This window comes from Aotus nancymaae, unplaced genomic scaffold (genome assembly GCF_030222135.1).
Source record: "Aotus nancymaae isolate 86718 unplaced genomic scaffold, 86718_ANA_hifiasm-v0.15.2.pri h1tg000057l, whole genome shotgun sequence".
NCBI classification, from domain to species: domain Eukaryota; kingdom Metazoa; phylum Chordata; class Mammalia; order Primates; family Aotidae; genus Aotus; species Aotus nancymaae.
In genome coordinates, this window is record NW_026988471.1 from 2,933,008 (window position 1) to 2,953,767 (window position 20,760).

The 20,760-nt window shown below is 50.7% G+C and overlaps 1 protein-coding gene across 3 annotated transcripts in view; it reads left to right on the forward strand.

Annotated features, from left to right (window-relative positions):
• COLEC11 (collectin subfamily member 11) overlaps window positions 1-20,760 on the forward strand; it is a 52,858-nt gene that overhangs the window by 13,139 nt on the left and 18,959 nt on the right. For all 3 annotated transcript variants that reach the window (XM_021667194.2, XM_021667195.2, XM_064363824.1), the window contains exon 3: window positions 6,390-6,461. In XM_021667194.2, coding sequence (XP_021522869.1) covers window positions 6,390-6,461 — 72 coding nt within the window. The remainder of the gene's footprint in view (window positions 1-6,389; window positions 6,462-20,760) is intronic.

The window sequence follows — 20,760 nt, forward strand, 5'->3', positions numbered from 1 at the left end:
TGCCCAGCTTACCAATTAATTTTAAAATCATTTACTGTCATTCCTTAAAACAACATTGACAAAACCAGTAATGGGGCCTGAACAGCATGCGCGGTGGGGGGTTTGCTCCTCTGACACCTGTCAGCCTGTCTGTGCCCATCTCCGCCTCTGTAGAACGAGCCAGGCGGGCTGAGGTCCTGGCTCTCCCTTCTCTGACCTCCCATGGCCTTGGGGTGCCGTGACACTCGCTGTGGCCGGCAGGGATGAAGTCGCTGGTGCACAAGTTCATGCAGCCTGAGAAGCAGGTAGCATCACCGTCAGGCACTGTCCACAGATCTTCCTCCGCTGACTGCGAATATGTCAAAGTATCTCGGGTTCTGCATAAAACAACTGATGTGTGCCTTCCTGGCTGGGTCGGAAATGACCCCAAATTCGATCTAGGCAAAAGCTTTTTGTTCGTAGATGCGTACATGAGTTGCAGGGAAGCCAAGCAACTACTGAATGCCGGCCACGTTTTCTTTGTGTCTCTGAGCGAGGAGGGAGCAGTGTTGTGGTGATTGTGGAAAGTGAACCAGACAGTGGAAACATGCGCCTCTCCTGGCAGAGAAGTAATGTGTCATTAAAACTTTATAGAGCCAATCATCCTGGAACAGGAACGGACGTGGGGAAAATGGCGTTGTGCTCACTGGGTCTACGTGATAAAATGCACGGAGTTTACAGCAGGGAGGCTTATAGAAAGCCTGCTCTGGAGTCATTACCTGCAGGCCATATATCTTTATGAACCCTGGGACCAGTGGAGAATGAACACTTCCAACCCTGACAAATGGGCCAGGTGCAGTGGCTCATGCCCGTGATCCCAGCGCTTTGGTAGGCCGAGGTGGGTGGATCACAAGGTCAGGAGTTCAAGACCAGCCTGGCCAACATGGTGAAACCCCATCTCTACTAAAGATACAAAAAATTAGCCAGGCATAGTGGCAGACGCCTGTAGTCCCAGCTACTTGGAAGGCTGAGGCAGGAGAATCGCTTGAACTTGGGAGGCAGAGGTTTCAGTGAACTGAGATCGCGCCACTGGACTCCAGCCTGGGTGACAGAGCAAGACTCCATCTCAAAAAAAAAAAAAAAAAAAAAAAAACACCTAATCTCTGAAAAAACAAAACACAAAACCCAATAAATTGTGAGCAGTGCTTGAAAACAGCCTTAGTTCTTCAGATGCGTGGACAGGGCGAGTCTGTATGGCAGAGCCAATGGGGACCGCAGAGAAACCAGGGCAGCCCCGCCGTGGACGGGAGGCCTCTCTACTCTCTGGTCCTCAGTGCTGCTGGGCCTGAGCCAGGGATTTAAACACCTTTTTCTCATGACAACCAGCACGGTGTCTTCCAGGGTAGATTTCCTTCAGTCCTCATCAGAGCTGAGGAGGGCCAGGCTGGGCGGGCTTACACTGGGTTTTGCATAGGGAGGAGAGCGGTTTCTGACTCCAGGGTGGGCTCCCCACATTGCAGGCACAGCCACGAGGCATCTGGGCTTCCTGCACCCAGTGCTGGCTGAAATGCACCCGGCCTGTTCGACTGCAGACAGAGGTCCGTTAAGCAGAGCCCTTGAGAGATGGCAGTTAAGTGGATTTTGTGATTAGCTGAGAGATATAAAGAAAATCCATGTTAAATCCTATTCTTTAGAAAGTCTTACTGTTTTTAATGACTTATTATTCTTTCTTTCCTTTAGTAACCAGAGTTTGCAGGATTACAAGCCTGAGCCACCACGCCCAGTCTTTATTTATTTATTTTTGAGGTAGAGTCTTGCTCTGTCACCCAGGCTGGAGTACAGTGGTGCGATTTTGGCTCACTGCAACCTTTGCCTCCTGGGTTCAAGTAATTCTTCCTACCTCAGCCTCTTGAGTAGCTGGGATTACAGGTGCCAGCCACCATGCCCAGCTAATTTTTGTATTTTTGGTAGAGATGGGGTTTCACCATGTTGGCCAGGGTAGTCTCGAACTCCTGACCTCAGGTGATCCACCCGCCTCAACCTCCCAAAGTGCTGGGATTACAGGCGTGAGCCACTGCATCCGGCCCCTGCTAAATTTTTTTGTAGAGATGGGATCTCACTATGTTGCCCAGGCTGGTCTCAAACTCCTGCCTTCAAGCGATCCTCCTGCCTTGGCCTCCCAAAGTGCTGGGATCACAGGCGTGAGCCACTGCACCTGGCCAACAATGAAAAAAAATCCGATGAGAGACAGGCAGATGGACGCAGGTGGAGGTCGGTCAGAAGCCATCATGACAAGCTTGTCCTTACTGCCTTCTCATTAGGAGGAGAGGGGCAGGGCGAGTAGGCGTGCTGGTTAGTGATCGTTCTGAGGTTTTGATGCCTGAGGAAGGCATGGTAAAGACACACTGGCGCCGGCACATCCCAGCTTGGGAACGTCACTTATTCTCATAGCCGTGTCTTCACCTGTAGGGTGGACATAGTGCCCGCCCCACATGGGGGAGGGTTGAAATTATTATGCAAATAAGTCAATGCCGAGTACAAGCTCCAGGGCCTTTATTAATGTGAGAAGACCCTGGCAGGCCAGCTTAGTGTTACTTCTCTGCCAGCACTGATGGGGCACACACCTTCTTCCGGGTGCTCTGGGGCCCCAGCGTTGGGTGAGATGGAGCTGTGTCTTCTCCAGGCTTTCAGCCAGTGGGAGAGCGCAGAGTGCTGTCATGTGAGCGGTGTGAAACGCTTCCTGAAGGAAACATTCTTCTGCCTTATCTTGGGCACCGTTGGCCTAGGCATGGGTGGTCATGTTGTCCCGTGGGCCCCAGCCAAGAAGTCCCTGGTCTGCCTGCGCCCCAGCCTCGAGGCTCGCTCTGCCCACACGCCTGGCTCTCGTCAGTGCCTCCAGCCTTCCCCCTCATCTGTGCACCTGCTGACCCTGTCCTCGGAACACGTCTGACTCAGCGCCCGGCTGCCCCTGCTCATCCAGCAGCCCTGCCCGAGACAGCTCAGAGGGACGCTCGGATCGTGCCGTCGGAATGACGGCTCCTTTGTGAGGTTATTGCCTCAGTTTACTCTTGCGTCCCGTGTTGCTAATGAGAATCTTATGTCAATCTGATTCTCATTCACAGGCTCGCAGTCTTCAGAACGTTCTCCCTCCTGCGGAGCTGGCAATTTCCTCTATTCTCGGTGTTCTGCGGTGTCGTTCCGACACGTCTGAGCCCCTTTTCTCTGGTTTTCCCGTGTGGTTCTCCCGGCCTTTCGCAGCCGGGAAGGCGCAGCTGCCGAGTCTTCTCAGCCATGCAGGCTTTGTTCCTCTCTTTCCGGAACTGCTGCAAGATGGACACTGGCCTTCGCGAGTTTTTCCTTCAACTCTCGGCTTCACGGCCTCGAAACAAAGCAAAGAGCGCTGCAGTCTCTTGGTGCTGCGCTGGGAACAACGCTTCCTCCTGACCCGGCCTCCCGAGGGGACTGGGCCTCTCCGCAGACCCGCCCCGCCAGCGTCTGTCCGCGGTTCCTTCCGCCGCAGGCTGCTGCTGACCGAGCGCCTGTCCCGTGTCCCGTGTCCCGTGTCCCGTGTCCCGAGGCCGCTCAGGTCACCGGCTGCGCAGCCAGCGTCCCGCGCCGCCACCCTTCCGCCTCCTTTTCTCCTCCGTGGTGCTGGTGCCCCTCAAACCTCGGGAGTTCTTAATGCCGAGGTCATCTTGTTAGTGGGTATTTCTGACACTTCTCTTTCCTTTTTACAAGATAAGAAAGCAAACTTGAGAGCGACTTGGAGCCTCAGGGAGGCGTGTGGGTGTGGACGGTGGGCAGGGAGTGAGTGTGGACGGTGGGCGGGGAGTGGGTGTGGATGGGGAGTGAGTGTGGACGGTGTGTGGTGCGTGGGTGTGGGCGTTGGGCGGGGAGTGGGTGTGGACGGTGGGCGGGGAGTGGGTGTGGATAGGGAGTGGGTGTGGGCGGTGGGCGGGGAGTGAGTGTGGACGGTGGGCGGGGAGTGGGTGTGGATGGGGAGTGGGTGTGGGCGGTGGGCGGGGGAGTGGGTGTGGACAGTGGGTGGGGATGGGTGTGGATGGGGAGTGGGTGTGGGCAGTGGGCAGGGAGTGGGTGTGGACAGTGGGCGGGGAGTGGGTGTGGGCAGTGGGCGGGGAGTGAGTGTGGATGGTGTGTGGTGCGTGGGTGTGGACGGTGGGCGGGGAGTGGGTGTGGACGGTGGGCGGGGAGTGGGTGTGGGCAGTGGGCGGGGAGTGGGTGTGGACGGTGGGCGGGGAGTGGGTGTGGACGGTGGGCAGGGAGTGGGTGTGGATGGGGAGTGGGTGTGGGTGGTGGGCGGGGAGTGGGTGTGGATGGGGAGTGGGTGTGGGTGGTGGGCGGGGGAGTGGGTGTGGACGGTGGGTGGGGATGGGTGTGGGCGGTGGGCAGGGAGTGGGTGTGGACAGTGGGCGGGGAGTGAGTGTGGATGATGTGTGGTGCGTGGGTGTGGACGGTGGGCGGGGAGTGGGTGTGGACGGTGGGCGGGGAGTGGGTGTGGACGGTGGGCGGGGAGTTGGTGTGGGCAGTGGGCGGGGAGTGGGTGTGGGTGGTGGGCGGGGGAGTGGGTGTGGGTGGTGGGCGGGATGTGAGTGTGGATGGTGCGTGTGCCCTGGGGAGTGAGTGTGGACGGTGGGCGGCGCGTGGGTGTGGACGGTGGGTGGTGAGTGTGGATGGTGCGTCAGCCCAGGAGCAGCCATGGGGTCTTCGGCAGGTGGCCCTGCGGGGCTGGGGGTGGGGCACGGAGATGAGGTGGGCTTGTGCCGCCGGCTGCCGTCGCTGTGCTTTTCTTCTTGTTACTTGATTTCAATGGAATGTTCCCTCCATGAAGCCAGATAATCAGCTTTGGGGATTTTGTGGCGGGATCTTTCATTTCAATTGAGCCTCTCTGCAAGACAAGGTGCAGATGGAGAGTTACAGAGAAGTAAACTTTATGTGAACGCTGGCACGATTGTGCAGAGCGGGAAGGTGAACTTGCAGCATATCAGCACACACACATGCACATATGCACACACACGTGTACACACATAGGCACACACTGCACGTGCACACACGCACACATACATGTACACACACACTGCCTCTCTGCAGCTGTTCAGTGGAGGAATAGTGCAACAGGTAAGGAAATGCAGCCATATAAAAATGAGTACAGAGCAGAGTCCCAGCCAGCAGAGCAGAGCGGCTCTGTTGAGAGAATCCGGAGGAGGATCTGGAGAGCTAGCTGAGAGGGCGGAGCCCGGACAGGAGCCGCTGACCAGGCAGGCTGGGCAGAGGGCACAGAGTAAGGAGAGGGTCCAGGTAGAGCCACACTGAGGACAGGCTCAAGTGCTGGACGCGTCATTTACAGCTAAATCTAGGGACATGATAGAATTCCATTTGCTTCAGGACAAGCATTTTGGTGTGGATTAGAGGCGGGTGCGGACTGGAGTGGAGGTGCTGGTGCCCACAGGCCTTCCTGGGGCCCCTGGCCTCACTGCGTACACCTCTGCACCGCGCACACCTCTGCACTGCGCCCCTCTCTGCACCGCGCACACCTCTGCACCGCGCATACCTCTGCACCGCGCACACCTCTGCACCGCGCACACCTCTGCACTGCGCCCCTCTCTGCACCGCGCACACCTCTGCACCGCGCATACCTCTGCACCGCGCATACCTCTGTACCGCGCACACCTCTGCACCGTGCACACCTCTGCACTGCGCCCCTCTCTGCACCGCACCCAGCTCTGCGCCGCACGCCTCTCTGCCCCGCGCCCCTCTCTGCACCGCGCACACCTCTGCACTGCGCCCATCTCTGAACTGCGCCTTGCAGGGGGTCTCCACCAGTAATTCACACTCTTCCTCCTGCCGCTGGTGACTGAGCCCCGGAAGCAGGTAGACGTGCCCACCTGGTCACAGCAGCACCCACGATGGAGGCTATGGTTGAGCAGGAGCCTGTGCCCTGGGGGGCCCACGCTGTCGGGGCCAGGGGAGGCTGACATAGCTCGGGAGTGCCAACCAGATGAAGTGCAGAGAGAGACCGGGGTGACGCTTCCATGGGGGGCACCCGGAGATCCTGCTGCCCTTCTCATTGGTGTTAGTGTGGGGGAGAGCTGGCATTTAGATGGTGCTTGGGGGGCACTGTATGCCCAGAGGCAGACTAGGAGCACCCCCAGATGGGAACCGGCAAGAAAAACAGAGGCCCTTTCTAAGAGAGAAGGTAGGACAGGGAGAGAAAGAGCCCTGAAAACAGAATTGGGGGCACCCAGGGTAGGGGCTGGGCTGCAGGTGGAGAGGGGCGGGGAGAAGGGGTCTGGCAGCTTGCAGGGACGGGGTCGGGGAGGAGAGCCCCTTCTAACTGTTCTTCCTCCACAAATCACTCTGGGATGCTGTGCTGGCCAGAACGAGCTGCTAAATGGATGTGACTTCTTCCACAGGAGATGCGGGAGAGAAGGGAGACAAAGGCGCCCCAGGACGGCCTGGAAGAGTCGGCCCCACTGGAGAAAAAGGTACCTGCATCTCCAAGCCAGCCTGCAGAGCTCTGCGGATGGAAGCCCCGCTCCCACTAAAGCTGGGTTGGGAGGAGGGGGTGGTGGTTCCAGAGAGGACAGGCCCTGCCTTCTGGGTCCCAGGGAGGCAGACGGCAGGGGGCAGGGAGGAGAATGCTCCTTCAACAGTACTCCTTGTGCTGACCTGTTTGTGGGGCCCCAGGAAAGAAAGTGTGCCCTGGGAGTCAGCGCAGCCTCCTGGCCTCTCTAAGGATCATCTGTACGACACGAATAACAGCTTCCAGATCATCTGTGAGTGCTGAGTGAATCAGTGTAGTTATGAAGGTGGCGTGGTAAAGGACGCAGACAGGACCCTTATCGCTTTGCAGCTGTTTCCTCCTCAGTAAAGTCTCGTGATTCTGCCTGCCTTGTGGGACTGTGCGGAGGCTCATGGGAGCTGGATCATACATGTGAAGGAAATGTGTCATACGTGGCAGGGTGGAATACATGATGGCCATTATCTTCAGGATATACTCCTTGTTACTGCTTTACAGTTTTAAAAATGTGTTTTCTTTCTTTCTTTTTTTTTGAGACAGAATCTTGCTCTGCCACCCAGCCTGCAGTGCAGTGGCACAGTCTTGGCTCACTGTAACCTCAATCTCCCAGGTTCAAGCCATTCTCCTGCCTCAACCTCTCGAGTAGCTGGCATGTGCCATCATGCCCAGCTAATTTTTTTTTTTCATTTTTTAGTTGAGACAAGGTTTCACCATGTTAGCCTGGCTGGTTTCGAACTCCTGGCCTCAAGCAATACATTTTTTTTTCAAGTCATTAAAAATTGTCTCTAGAAATGCTTGCTCAATATGTACACATCATTCTATGAGAATATATACTACACTTAGCCAATCCCCCAACCAGTCTTCTAACATTTGAGGGTTGTTTCTGATTAAAAATTATTATAACAACACAAATATAGTTAAATATATATTTAAACCCATGCACTGTCTTTTTGAAATGTTTTTGAGGTATAATTTATGGACATTCCCATTTTGAGATTACAGTACAATCAGTTTTGACCATCACATCCACCTCTGTAGCCTCATCCTAAGCAAGAGCTAGAACATTCTTATTTCACTTAGCGTGATGCCTTCCAGGTTTATCCAGGTCACAAATGGTAGGATTCTCTTATATTTTAAGACTGAGTAATATTCCACTATAAATATGCCACGTTTTCTTTATCCACTCATTGGTCAATAGACATGTAGGTTGAAACTTTAGGTATCTCTTCAGGACCCTTATTTCAGCCCTTTGGCTGTGCACCCAGCGGAGACACTGCTGGAGCACGTGGTAGTTCCGCTTTTGATTTTCTCAAGGAGCCTGTGGACTGTTTTCCATTCCCACAGCGAGGCAGAAGGCCTCCCCTTTCTCCACATCTTCTCCAATACGTGCTCCCTTTTGCTGTTTCGTTACCAGCCATCCTAACAGGCGTGAGACGGTGTCTCATCGCGGCTTTGCTTTCTCTCTTCCTGATGATGAGTGACGTTGGGCCCCTTTTCATGCATCTGTTGCACACCCGCATGTCTTCTTTAGAGAAATGTCTATTCAGATCCTTTGACCATTTTTAAATTGGGTTATCTGTTTTTTGGCTATTGAGTTTTATGAGTTCCTTATCTATTTTGGATAATAACCTCTTGTCAGATATGGTTTGCAGATCCTGTCTCCCGTTCCAGAGGCGCCCTTCCGGGTTGTTGATCGCTTTCTTTGCTGTGCAGAAACGCGTTAGCTGGGTGGGTTCGTCCCGCGTCCTTACTGTTGCTTTTGGTGTCATATCCAAAAACACTATGCCGAGGCCGGTGTCGGGAGCTTTCCCTTACGTTTGCTTGTAGGCAATCTGTGACTCCAGGTTTTACGTCTAAGTCTTCTTTTTTGAGCTGATTTTTGTGTGTGGTATAAGACAAGGATTCAATTTCGTTTTTCTCGCATGTGAATATTCAGTTTTCCCGGTGGCGTTGCTTCGCGCCTTTGCGGAAGCTGAGTTGGCTGTGGGTGTGCACGGCTTATTCTGTGCTTTCTGTTCTGCTCTGCTGTCTGCGTCTTTGTTTTTCTACCAGTGCCTGTTTGAACAAGTATCTGGTTGGATTACCATCTCTCTAGAATATAATTCGAAATCAGGAAGTGCGGTGCCTCCAGCTTTGTTTTTCTTGCTCGAGACTGCATTGGCTATATATGGCCTTTTATGGTTTCATATGAATTTTATGATTTCTTTTTCCGTTTCTGTGAAAAGCCCTTTTGGAATTTTGATGGGGATTTCACTGAATCTGTAGATTGCTTTGAGTAGTATGGACATTTTGAAATATTAATTTTTTGGATCCATGAACATGAGATATTTTTTCATTTATTTGTGTCTTCAATGTTTCATAGTTTTCAGTGTACAGGTGTGCAATACTTCCTTGGTTAAATTTATTCCTAAATATATCATTCTGTTTGGTGCTACAGTCGGGGAGATTGTTTCCCTAATTTTTTTCAGGTATCTCATTGTTAGTGTTTAGAAATGCTGCTGATTTTTGTGTGTTGATTTTCTATCCTGCAACTTTACGTCTACGATTTTATTTATATGAGATCATGCCGTCTGCAAACAGAGCCAGCTTTACTTCTCACTTTCCAATTTGGATGGCATTTATTTCCCTCCCTCCCTCCCTCCCTCCCTCCTTCCCTCCTTCCCTCCCTCCCTCCCTCCTTCCTTCCCTCCCTCCCTCCTTCCTTCTCTCCCTCCCTCTTCCCTCCTTCCTTCCCTCCCTTCCTCCCTTCCCTCCCTCCCTCCTTCCTTCCTTCCCTCCCTTTCTTCACTCCCTCCCTCCCTCCTTCCTTCCCTCCCTTCCTTCCTCCCTCCCTCCTTTCCTCCTTCCCTCCCTCCCTCCCTCCTTCCTTCCCTCCCTCCCTCCTTCTCTCCTTCCTTTGCTCCCTCCCTCCCTCCTTCCTTCCCTTCCTCCCTCCCTCTTCCCTCCTTCCTTCCCTCCCTTCCTCCCTCCCTCCTTCCCTCCCTCCTTCCCTCCCTCCCTCCTTCCCTCCCTTCCTCCCTTCCCTCCCTTCCTCCCTCCTTCCTTCCTTCCCTTCCTCCCTCCCTCTTCCCTCCTTCCTTCCCTCCCTTCCTCCCTCCCTCCTTCCCTCCCTCCTTCCCTCCCTTCTTCCCTCCCTCCTTCCTTCCCTTCCTCCCTTCCCTCCCTTCCTCCCTCCTTCATTCCCTTCCTCCCTTCCTCCTTCCCTCCCTCCCTCCTTCCCTCCCTCCATCCTTCCCTCCCTTCCTTCCTTCCCTCCTTCCTTCCCTCCCTCCTTCCCTCCCTTCCTCCCTCCCTCCCTCCTTCCTTCCCTCCCTCCCTCCTTCCCTCCCTTCCCCCTTCCCTTCCTTCCTCTCTCCCTCCCTCCCTCCTTCCTTCCCTTCCTCCCTCTCTCTTCCCTCCTTCCTTCCCTCCCTTCCTCCCTCCCTCCTTCCCTCCCTCCTTCCCTCCCTCCCTCCTTCCCTCCCTTCCTCCCTTCCCTCCCTTCCTCCCTCCTTCCTTCCCTCCCTCCCTCCCTCCTTCCTTCCCTCCCTCCCTCCCTCCCTCCTCCCCTCCCTCCCTCCTACCTTCCCTCCCTCCCTCCTTCTTCCCTCCTTCCTTCCCTCCCTTCCCCCTCCCTCCTTCCCTCACTCCCTCCTTCCCTCCCTTCCTTCCTTCCCTCCCTCCCTCCCTCCTTCCTTCCCTCCCTCCCTCCTTCTTCCCTCCTTCCTTCCCTCCCTTCCCCCTCCTCCTTCCCTCCCTCCCTCCTTCCCTCCCTCCATCCTTCCCTCCCTTCCTTCCTTCCCTCCTTCCTTCCCTCCTTCCTTCCCTCCCTCCTTCCCTCCCTTCCTCCCTCCCTCCCTCCTTCCTTCCCTCTCTCCCTCCTTCCTTCCTCTTCCTCTCTTGCTCTGTCTTTCTCCCTTTCCTTTTATCTCCTTTCCCCTTTCCTTTTCTCTTTCTTGCCTAATCATTCCGGCCAGGACTTCCAGCACTATATTGAATACAAGAGGTGAGAATGGGCATCCTTGTCTTGTTTCTGATTTTAGAGTAAAAGCTTTCAGCTTTTCACCAGTGAGTATAGCTATTTTTAATATCTTTGTCTTTTAACCTTTCTCCACTGCGTTTCTGATTTTATCTGAGTTCTCTGTTTTTTCTTAGTCTAGCTAAAGCTTTGTCCATCTTTTTTGCCTTTTCAAAAAGCAACTCCGTTTTGTTGCTTTTCTCGTCTCTGTTTGATTATTTCTGCTCTGCTCTTTGTTACTTTCTTGCTCCTGCTAACTTTGGGCTTTGTTTTTCTAGTCCCTTATGGTATAAAGTTAGATTGTTTATTTGTAATCTTTATTTTCCTCCCGTGTAGGTATTTATTATTACAACCTTTCCTCTTAGAACAGCTTTTGGCCGTATTCCATAAGTTTTGGTATGTTGTGTTTTCATTTTAATTGCTTCAAGATATTTTTTGATTTCTTTTTTGACTCATTGATTGTTCAGGAATGTGTTGTTTAATTTTCTCGTGTTTGTGAATTTTCCAGTTTTCCTCCTCTTGCTGATTCCTGGTTTTATACTGTTGTGTTCAGAAGAGATGCTTGATGTGATTTCAGTCGCCTTGAATTTGTTAAGACTTGTTTTGTGGCCTAATGTATGATCTATCCTGAAGAGCGCTGCATGTGCGCTTGAGGGAGCCGTGTCTTCTGCTGCTGTTGGAGAGAATGTTCTCGTTATGTGCATTAGCTCCATTCGGTCTCAAGTGGAGACTATGTCCAATGTTTTCTTACTGATTTTCTGTCTGGGTGATCTTCCCACTGTTGAAAGTGAGGTTCTGAAGTCCCTACTATTTCCCTTCAGATCTGTTAATATTTGCTTTACACATGTAGGTGCTCCAATGTTGAATGAGTGTATATTGGTAATTATTATGTTTTCTTGATGAGTTGACCCTTTATCATTACATAAAACCCTTTTTACTCTTGGCTACAGTTTTTGACATAGCCTATTTTGTCTGATATAAAATAAATATAGCTACTCCTATTCTGTTTTGGTTTCAATTTGTGTGGAATATCTTTTTCCATCTCCTCATTTTTAGTCAATGCATGCCCTTAAAGCGGAAGTGTGTCTTCTGTAGGCAGTGTATAGAGTTGAGTCTTCTTCTTATTTTTTTGTTCACTAAGCTACGCCGTGTCTTTTGATTGGATAATTTAATTCATTTGCGTTTAAAGTAATTATTGATAGTTAAGGATGTACCATTGCCGTTTTGTTAATTGTTCTCTGGTCACTTGGTAGATCCTTTGTTTCTTTCTTCCTTTTTCCTGTCGTAGTGTGCTTTGAGCACTTTTTCTTTATCTTTTGTGTATGTACTTGGTTTTTTATTTGCGGTTACCACAAGGCTCATATAAAATGTTTCATAGTTATAACAGTTTATGTTAAACTGATAACAACTTAGCTTTGATCACACGCAAGAACGCTACACTTTTACACCCACCCAACATTTTATGTTTTTGATATCACAATTTACATCTTTTTTAAATTGTACATCCATTAACAAATTATTGAGCCAGGTGCAATGGCTCACACCTGTAAATTCTGGCACTTTGGGAGGAAGAGGCGGGCAGATCATAAGGTCAAAAGTTCAAGACCAGCCTGGCCAGTGTAGTGAAACCCCGTCTCTACTAAAAATGCAAAAATTAGCCAGGCATGGTGGTGCGTGTCTGTAGTCCCAGCTACTCGGGAGGCTGAGGCAGGAGAATCGCTTGAACCCAAGAGGCAGAGGTTGTAGTGAGCCAAGATTGTGCCGCTGCACTCCAGCTTGGGTGACCGAGTGAGACTCTGTTTCAAAAAAAAAAAAGTAAACTATATTAGCTGTGTGTGGTGGCACGTGCCTGTAGTCATGGCTGAGGCAGGAAGATTGTTTGAACCCAGTACCTGGAGGCTGCAGTGAGCTATGGTGGTGTCACTGCACTCCAGCCTGGGTGAGAGACCCTGTCTTTAAAAACAAAAACCAACAAATTATTGTCACTATAGTTATTTTTAATATCTTTGTCTTCTAACCTTTGTACTAGTGTTATATATGACTTACACATAACCATGACATTCTCAGAGTATTCTGAATTTGACTACTGCTATCATTTGAATGTTTGCCCCCTCCAAAACTCATGTTGAAACTTAATCTTTTTTTTTTTCCGTCTTTATCATGCTGCAGTGAGAAACTTGATCTTCAATGTAACAGTATTGAGAGATGGGGTCTTTAGGAGGTGATTGGACCACGAGTTCTCTGACATTATAGAAGAATTGATCCAGGCGGGGTGCGGTGGCTCACACCTGTAATCCCAGCACTTTGGGAGGCTGAGGCAGGCAGATCACGAGGTCAAGAGATTGAGACCATCCTGGCCAACATGGTGAAAACCCGTCTCTACTAAAAAAATACAAAAATTAGCCAGGCGTGGTGGCGTGAGCCTGTAGTCTCAGCTACTCGGGAGGCTGAGGCAGGAGAATTGCTGGAACCTGGGAGGCAGAGGTTGCAGTGAGCCGAGATCGCTCCACTGCACTCCAGTCTGGCACCTGGTGACAGAGTGAAACTCTGTCTCAAAAAAAAAAAAACAATAGATCCATTTGTGAGTTAATAGGTTAATGTGCTGTGACAGGAGTGGGCCTGTCATTATGAGAGTGGGACTATTAGAAAAGCTGGGTGGGCTCTCTTGTGAGCCCCCGACCGTGTGATGCCCTGTGCACCTCAAGACTCTGTGGAGAGTCTTCATCAGATGTGGCCTCTTGATCTCGGATTCCCAGCCTCCAGAACTGTAAAAAATAATTTCTTTTCTTTTCATCTATTCTATTGAATATTGCAGATATTCAGTAATGGCAACAGAAAACGGACTAGGACGAGTATATGTTAGTTCTCTCAGTTATCTCTACACTTTCAAATGTTTTCGTGTACTAACTTCAAAAGGGGACTAATTACCACCCTTTTGTTTCAGTTTGAATAACTTTCCTTTACATTTCTTGCAAGGCAGGTCTGGTGGTGGGAACTTCTTTAGCTTCCGTGTATCTGGGAGACTCTGTTTCCTTCATTTTTGAAGGATGGCTTTGCTGAGTACGTAATCTTATTGCCAGTCTTTTTGTTTCAGTTCTTTGAACATCTGATCCTACTCTCTCCGGGTCTGCAAGTTTTCCGCTGAGAAGTGTGCTGATAGCCTCATGAGGGTTCTCTTGTATGTAATGAGTCTTTTTTCTCTTTCTGCTTTCAGAATTCTCTCTTGTGTTTTTTGGTAGTTTGATTATAATGTGTTTTGGTGAAGTTTTCTGTGGGTTGAAACTATTTGGAAACTTTAAGCTTCATGTACTTTGATGTCTACATTGCTCCCCAGTTTGGAAAATTTTTAGCCATTAATTCTTTAAATAAGCTTTCTATCACCTTCTCTCTACATTCTCCTAATGCAACTTCCATAACGTGAATGTTAGCTTTCTTGGTGGTGTCCTTTAGATCTCATAGGCTTTCTTAATTTCTTTTAATGCTTTTTTTCTTTTTTTTCTCTAATGGGATATTTTCAAATGACCCGTCATCAAGCTCACATATTCTTTTTTTTTCTTTTTTGTTTTTGAGATGGAGTCTTGCTCTGTCACCAGGTTGGAGTGCAGTGGTGCGATCTTGGCTCACTGCAATCTCCACTTCCTGGGTTTAAGCGATTCCCCTGCCTCAGCCTCTCGAGTAGTGGGACTACAGGTGTTCACTACCATGCCTGGCTAATTTTTTGTATTTTAGTAGAGACAGGTTTTCACCAGGTTGGCCAGGATGGTCTCAATCTCCTGATCTCATGATCCATCAGCTTTGGCCTCCCAGAGTGCTGGGATTACAGGTGTGAGCCACTGCAACCAGCCTCTTTCTTTTCTTTTGCTTGATCAATTCTGCTGTTGATGCTCTCTACTGCATTTAAAATTGTATTCATTCTGTTCTTCAGCTTTAGAGTTTTTGTTTGTTTATTTTTTTAAATCTCTATCTCATCATTGAATTTCTCATTTTTAGTGTATTGTTTTTCTGATTTTGTTGAGTTGTGTGTGTATGTTCTCTTGTATCTCCCTGAGCTTCCTTAAAATGATTATTTTGAGTTATTTGTTAGGCAATTTGTAGATCTCTATTTCTTTGGGATTGGTTTACTAGAATATTACTGTGTTCCTTTGGTAGTGTCATGTTTCCTTGATATTTTATATTCCTTAAAATCTTACATTGCTGTTTTCTCATTTGAAAAAGCAGTCACGTCTGGAAATCCCACCTTCATGCTTAGCTGGACCCCGAGATGCAGAGAATAGGCAACCACCCTGTCCATGGCCACATGGCTTGGACAGAACTAGGAGCCCCATCTCTAGGTGGAAGTGGTTTGCAGGGAGGGAGCAGTATTGTTAGGCACGATGTGGTCCCAGCCTCAGCTGAGCAGTGCAGAGACCACAGAGGTAGAGCCGGACTGTCCTAGGCACACCGGGCCTGTCTGCATTGTGGCTCTACCACCTGTCAGTCATGTCAGCTTCTGGAACTGGCTTCGTCTTCCCAAGCCTCCTTTTTACGTACCTATAACGTGGGGAGTGGGGGTTGGGCCTCTACCTCTCAGGACTACCAGGAGGGTGGAATGGAAGGATACACACACTATGTCTTGGATGCGGCAGCTGCCTGGTGCCTGGTGGTCGCTGTTATTATTCTCCGTTTGCACAGAAGAAAGTCTGGGCCCCAGTGCTTTTGTTCATGGGAACTCACTAGGGAATGAGTGTGACTTCCGGCCTCTGCAGTAACCAACTGACGTTCTTTCTGATAATCGTGGCTGTTTCTGTCAGCTGTTAGTGCTCTGTTCTGGATAATGTTTATTCTCAAGGACATTAGGTCAAAGAGAGAATAGAATATGTTTACATGTGATGTGGTGTTTATGGGAATAAACTTGGGACTTTTTATATGCAACCTGGAACGAATCCCCTCCCTGAGACTTAGGACACTCTGGGCGCTCTGCCTGTGTGGTAAGCGGTGCCCAGGCCCCAGGGGGCTCAGATGTGCTGGGAACCAGGACCTCAACCACCAGCACCCTCCATACACTCTCCCTGGAGTCTCGCTCTGCAGTGGGAAGCAGCTCTGCCAGCTCCCCTGGCCCACTGGCTCTCCTGGCCATGGGCTTGCTGGCTGAGTGCTGGTGGATGGTTTTCTAGTTGATTGCAGCAGGGGCACAGTGGTTGTTCCCTGATGTCCCATCACTGACGTCTGTGGCTTCCATGGCATTACGCTGCGGACACTCACCTGGAGAAAACCAGTGACCTCTGCGGGAACTTGGGGTCCAGGACTTCCCTGGTTCTAGGGTCCTGGGAACCACTGCAGTGCCAGTCAAACTGGGGCTGCAACTCAGCTTCCTCTGGGCACAGTGATGCTGTGACGACGACACTGGGCACTGTGATAGGGGCCAGGATGATGAGGGCATGGTGACGGGTTGAATCTGAGCACAATGATGGGGGTAGATCTGGGCACAATGATGATGCTGGGCATGATGATGCTGGGCACGATGACGCTGGGCACCATGATGCTGGGCACGATGACAGTGGGCACGATGATGCTGAGCACGATGACAGTGGGCACCATGACGCTGAGCATGATGACACTGAGCACTATGACGCAGGGCACGATGATGCTGGGCACCATGATGCTGGGCATGATGACGGTGGGCACGATGATGCTGGGCACGATGACGCTGAGCACAATGACGCAGGGCACGATGACGGTGGGCACCATGACGCTGAGCATGATGACACTGGGCACGATGATGCTGGGCATGATGACGCAGGGCACGATGACGCTGAGCACGATGACGCTGGGCACTATGACGCTGGGCACGATGATGGTGGGCACCATGATGCTGAGCACGATGATGGTGGGCACGATGAAGGTGGGCACTATGATGCTTGGCACGATGGCGCTGAGCATGATGACACTGAGCATGATGACAGGCTGCATCTGGGCATGACGACTCTGGGCACGATGACGCTGGACACGATGACTCTGGGCATGAAGACAGTTGACATGATGACAGAGTGGATCTGGGCATAACGACTCGGCACGATGACACTGGGCATGAAGACAGGACACAATGATGGAGTGAATCTGGGCACAATGATGGGGTGGCTCTGGGCATGACACCTCTGGGCATGATGATGCTGGGCATGAAGACGGAACACGATGAAGGAGTGGATCTGGGCACAATGACAGAGTTAATCTGGGCACAATGACGGGGTGGCTCTGGGCATGATACCTCTGGGCATGATGCTGCTGAGCACAATGATGCTGGGCACGATGACACTAGGGATGATGATGATGGGCTGTGTCTGGGCATGATGACTCTGGGCACCATGATGCTGGGCATGAAGACAGGACATGATGATGGAGTGGATCTGGGCACGACGATACTGGGCATAATGACGCTGAGCACAATGACATTGGGCACAATTATGCTGGGCATGAAGACAGGGCACAATGACAAAGTGGATCTGGGCATGATGACGCTGGACACGACTCTGGGCACGATGACGCTGAGCACGACGGTGCGGGGCACGATGACAGGGTGGATCTAGGTGTGATGACGCTGGGCATGATGGTGCTGGGCACAACAGTGCACATGACAATGCTGGGCACGATGCTGGGCATGATGATGAGGTGGGTCTGGGCACCTGTCCCAGTGCTTCTCGCAGGGGGTCCTGAGAAAGAGGAGCACGGCTGGGAAGAGTAGGGCCTGGGTGTGACAGTGTTGCTCTCATGCCAGCCGTGCTGCTGCCCAGCCTGTGGCCACTCCAAAACATTTTCAACTCCTGACATCAAAATCACAGCCCGGGGCTGCAGATGCGCTCTCATCCTTGTGTCTTCAGGTCCTAGCCCAAGACCCGGCGTTCGGAAGGCCCTCCGTCCATGATGGAAAAATATCTTGAGGTTTTATATCTTCAAATACCTCTGTAATCTGTGGGTGATCCCAGTCTATGGCCTAGGGCCCCCCATCTGTGTCGTCCTCCCTTCCCCAGGTGAAGGAGCTGCCTGCCGGGTTCTAGAGAGCTGGTCTGTGGGGTGAGGCTTTTGGCCGTGCTGGGTGGGGGCTGTGCTCTTTGCTTGTCTATGGAGTCCGGGCTCTGCTTCAGGGGTACCCATGGGCTCTTGTTGGAATGCAGCTCTTGGCCCAGGCGGGCGACCTGGGACCCTGCACTGGTCTTAATAGCACCCAGGTGCTACTGCTGAAGGCCTGGGCTGTCCCTGCTGGTGGGGGTCGAGATGCCTCTGCCTCTGCAAAGTGCATGCTCTGCCCACATAGGGGCCTGGCTGCAGGGGGTGCTGCTCTGGACAGGTGGCTGGGTGTGCATGGGGGGTGTTGAGGGGGTGTCCTGTCGCCAAAGCGAGACCCCCACCACCTCCACTTGGGAGGCGGTGCTGCTGGATGGCCTGTGCTGAGCTAACAAAGCCAGGCCGTGGCCCAGGGAAAGCCCAGCTGCTAAAATCGCCGAGGAAGCTGACTTCCAAAGCCTCTTTTTGCCCCTTCTCCACTTCAGAGACTGTGTGACGTGTTCATTAAAATTGATAAGAACTCAGCACCTGCTTTGAGCTGCCCTCACTCCTCATGCGTGTCCAGAGGACAGATGGGAGGCACGGCGCCGCTCATGACATTGATGAAGTGTGGGCTGGGCCACAGCATTAGTGCCCAGTGCACCGGGTGCCGTAGCCAAGAAGCTCCTGTGGCGGGAGAGGGAAAGGATGGGGTGGGGGGCAGCTGGTGCATTCCTGTTGCCGCACGCAGCCAGCGGGAGGGGGCATTGCTTGCTTCTTGCAAAGAGCTTTCTGTTGTTTGGAGGTGCATGAGGCCTTGGGAGAAGGAAAAAGGTGTTAGAGCTCTTGTTCCAGGCTGCTGTCCTGGGAGAACCTCTGGGTCTGTAACCACACTGCTGTTCTGCACAGGGGTTAGTTTCCAAGAAATGTCTTCAAGTTGAAACAAGTCGGCTACAGAAAAGGCTGTGGTATGAAGCGGAGAATGTGTGGATAATCTCAGTGGATTTTAACAGTTCTTAGCTTTTCTTCTTCCCCTAAACACCCTAAAATAGAATATTTCTGTCAGAAACAGCAGCTCACACCAATAGGTTCCAGTGTGTGTGGCTGCTGTGTGGATGTTGGGGTGTAGTGCTAGTGAAGGTCTCCTGGGTGCTTTCGGGGTTCTCAGTTAAACCGAGGTTTAAACTAGCTGTATAAGCTTGAGTTCTGTGAGGATAAAAGTGTGCTCATGTACATGCACTCATGCACACGTGTGTATAGCATGTGCATGCATACACACACAGCATATGTTTGCGAATGTATGCTTGTATGTATGGACACACACATGTTGTAATATGTGCATGCATGTGTGCATATGTATATGTAATACTGTGTATGTACATATGTGCAGTTGTGTGTATGTGCATATGGCATGTATGTGAATAGTATGCATGGACGTGTGATGTGAGTATGCCTGTGTCTATGTACGTGCTGCTGGATGCCTTGTTTTGAGATAAAGCCAGGCCCTGGGTCCAGAGAAAGCCCAGCTGTTAAACATCGCTGAGGAATTGGAATTCCAAGCGCTTTTCCATGTATGTATATGTGTGTGTTTGTATTCATGTATGTACGAAGGTTTGTAAGTTTTAGTTGTATGTGTATATGGTATGTTTATATGTAGATATATGCCATGTGCACATACATGCTATGTGTGGTTGTATTTCTACATGCACGTTTGTATGAATGTGCCTGCATGCATGTATAATGCATGTGTGTATTTATGTGTGCATGTGTTATGTGTTTGCATATTGCATATCTCTGTTAATATGTATATGTTTGTGCACATGTATGTATGTGGTGATGACTATGCATGTCTTTATGTGCATATGGCTGCATGTGCATGTGTGTAGTGTGCATGCGTGTGTGTATGTATGTGTGCATATGTGTGTGTATGCATATCTGTGTGTGTATGTGTACATGCATGTGTGTGTGTAGTATTTGTGTGTATGTCTGTATATAATGTGTGAGGGAACTTCAAAAAGTTTGTGGAAAAATGGAATTAAAAAATAAATATATAAACTTTATTTCTCAATAGAAGCACCATCAAGTTCAAGACACTTTTGTAAGTAATTACACCAGCCATTTAGCCCATCCCTGAAGAACTGAGGGTCCTGGGAATAGAGCCATGTCAATGTAGTCTTTTTTACATTGTTTGTTGAAGAAAAATAGTGCCCTTTACAGATTTTTTTAGGATTAGGAAACTAAAAGAGATCAGAACGAGCCAAATTGGGGCAGCAAAGTGTCTGCTGAACGATTTCCAATGGAAACTCTTGCAACACTGTGCTTGTTTTCTAAGGAGAATGAGTGGGAGCGTTGCTGTGGAGAAGGGCCCTGCTGAGGCGTTCCTGGGCATTTTCTGCTGAAGCTTTGGCTGACTTCCTCCAAACACGCTGGCAGTAGGCAGAGGTCACTGTTCTCTGGCCCTCTAGAAAGAGAACGAGCAAAACGCTTTGAGCACCTGAAAAGCCTGTTGCTCTCGGCCAGGCTGCTTGGCTTTGCTGGACCACTTCCACCTCTCGGTAGCCACTGTTTGATTGTTTTGTCACCAGGATTGTACTGATAAAGCCAGTTCATCTTCTGTTACAATGCTTTGAAGAAATGCAATACAATACATGCCTGTGATCCCAGCACTTTGGGAGGCCTAGGTGAGTGGATCACCTGAGGTCAGGAGTTCGAGGCCAGCCTGGCCACCATGGTGAAACTAAACACCACGGTTCCTACTAAAAATACAAAAATTAGATGGATGTGATGGCGCACACCTGTAGTCCCAGTTACTCGGGAGGCTGAAGGAGGGAGTCACTTGAACCTGGGAGGCAGTGATTGCAGTGAGCCAAGACTGCACCATTGCACTCCAGCCTGAGCAACAGAGCAAGACTCTGTCTCAAAAAAAAAGTTAAGGAAAACATTTTAAAAATGTTCCTGAGACATTCTTCAAAGAATTTTAACAGCAAAGCAAAGCAGACTGGCCAAGAGCAAAGGTCGCAGCAACAGGCTTTTCAGGTGCTCAAGGCGTTTTGCTTGTTCCCTTTCTGGAGGGCCAGAGAACAGTAATCTCTGCCTACTGCCAGCGTGTCTGGAGGGTTAGCGCTGGCTCATCCGGCTGAGGGAGCGTTTGGCCAGCCCAGGCCCAGCTGCGCCCAGTGCCTGGCTCTTCCTCCAAAGGCCTCCCTGCAAGGCTGAGGGGACCCTCGTGGTCCAAGCCATGGGTTTAGGG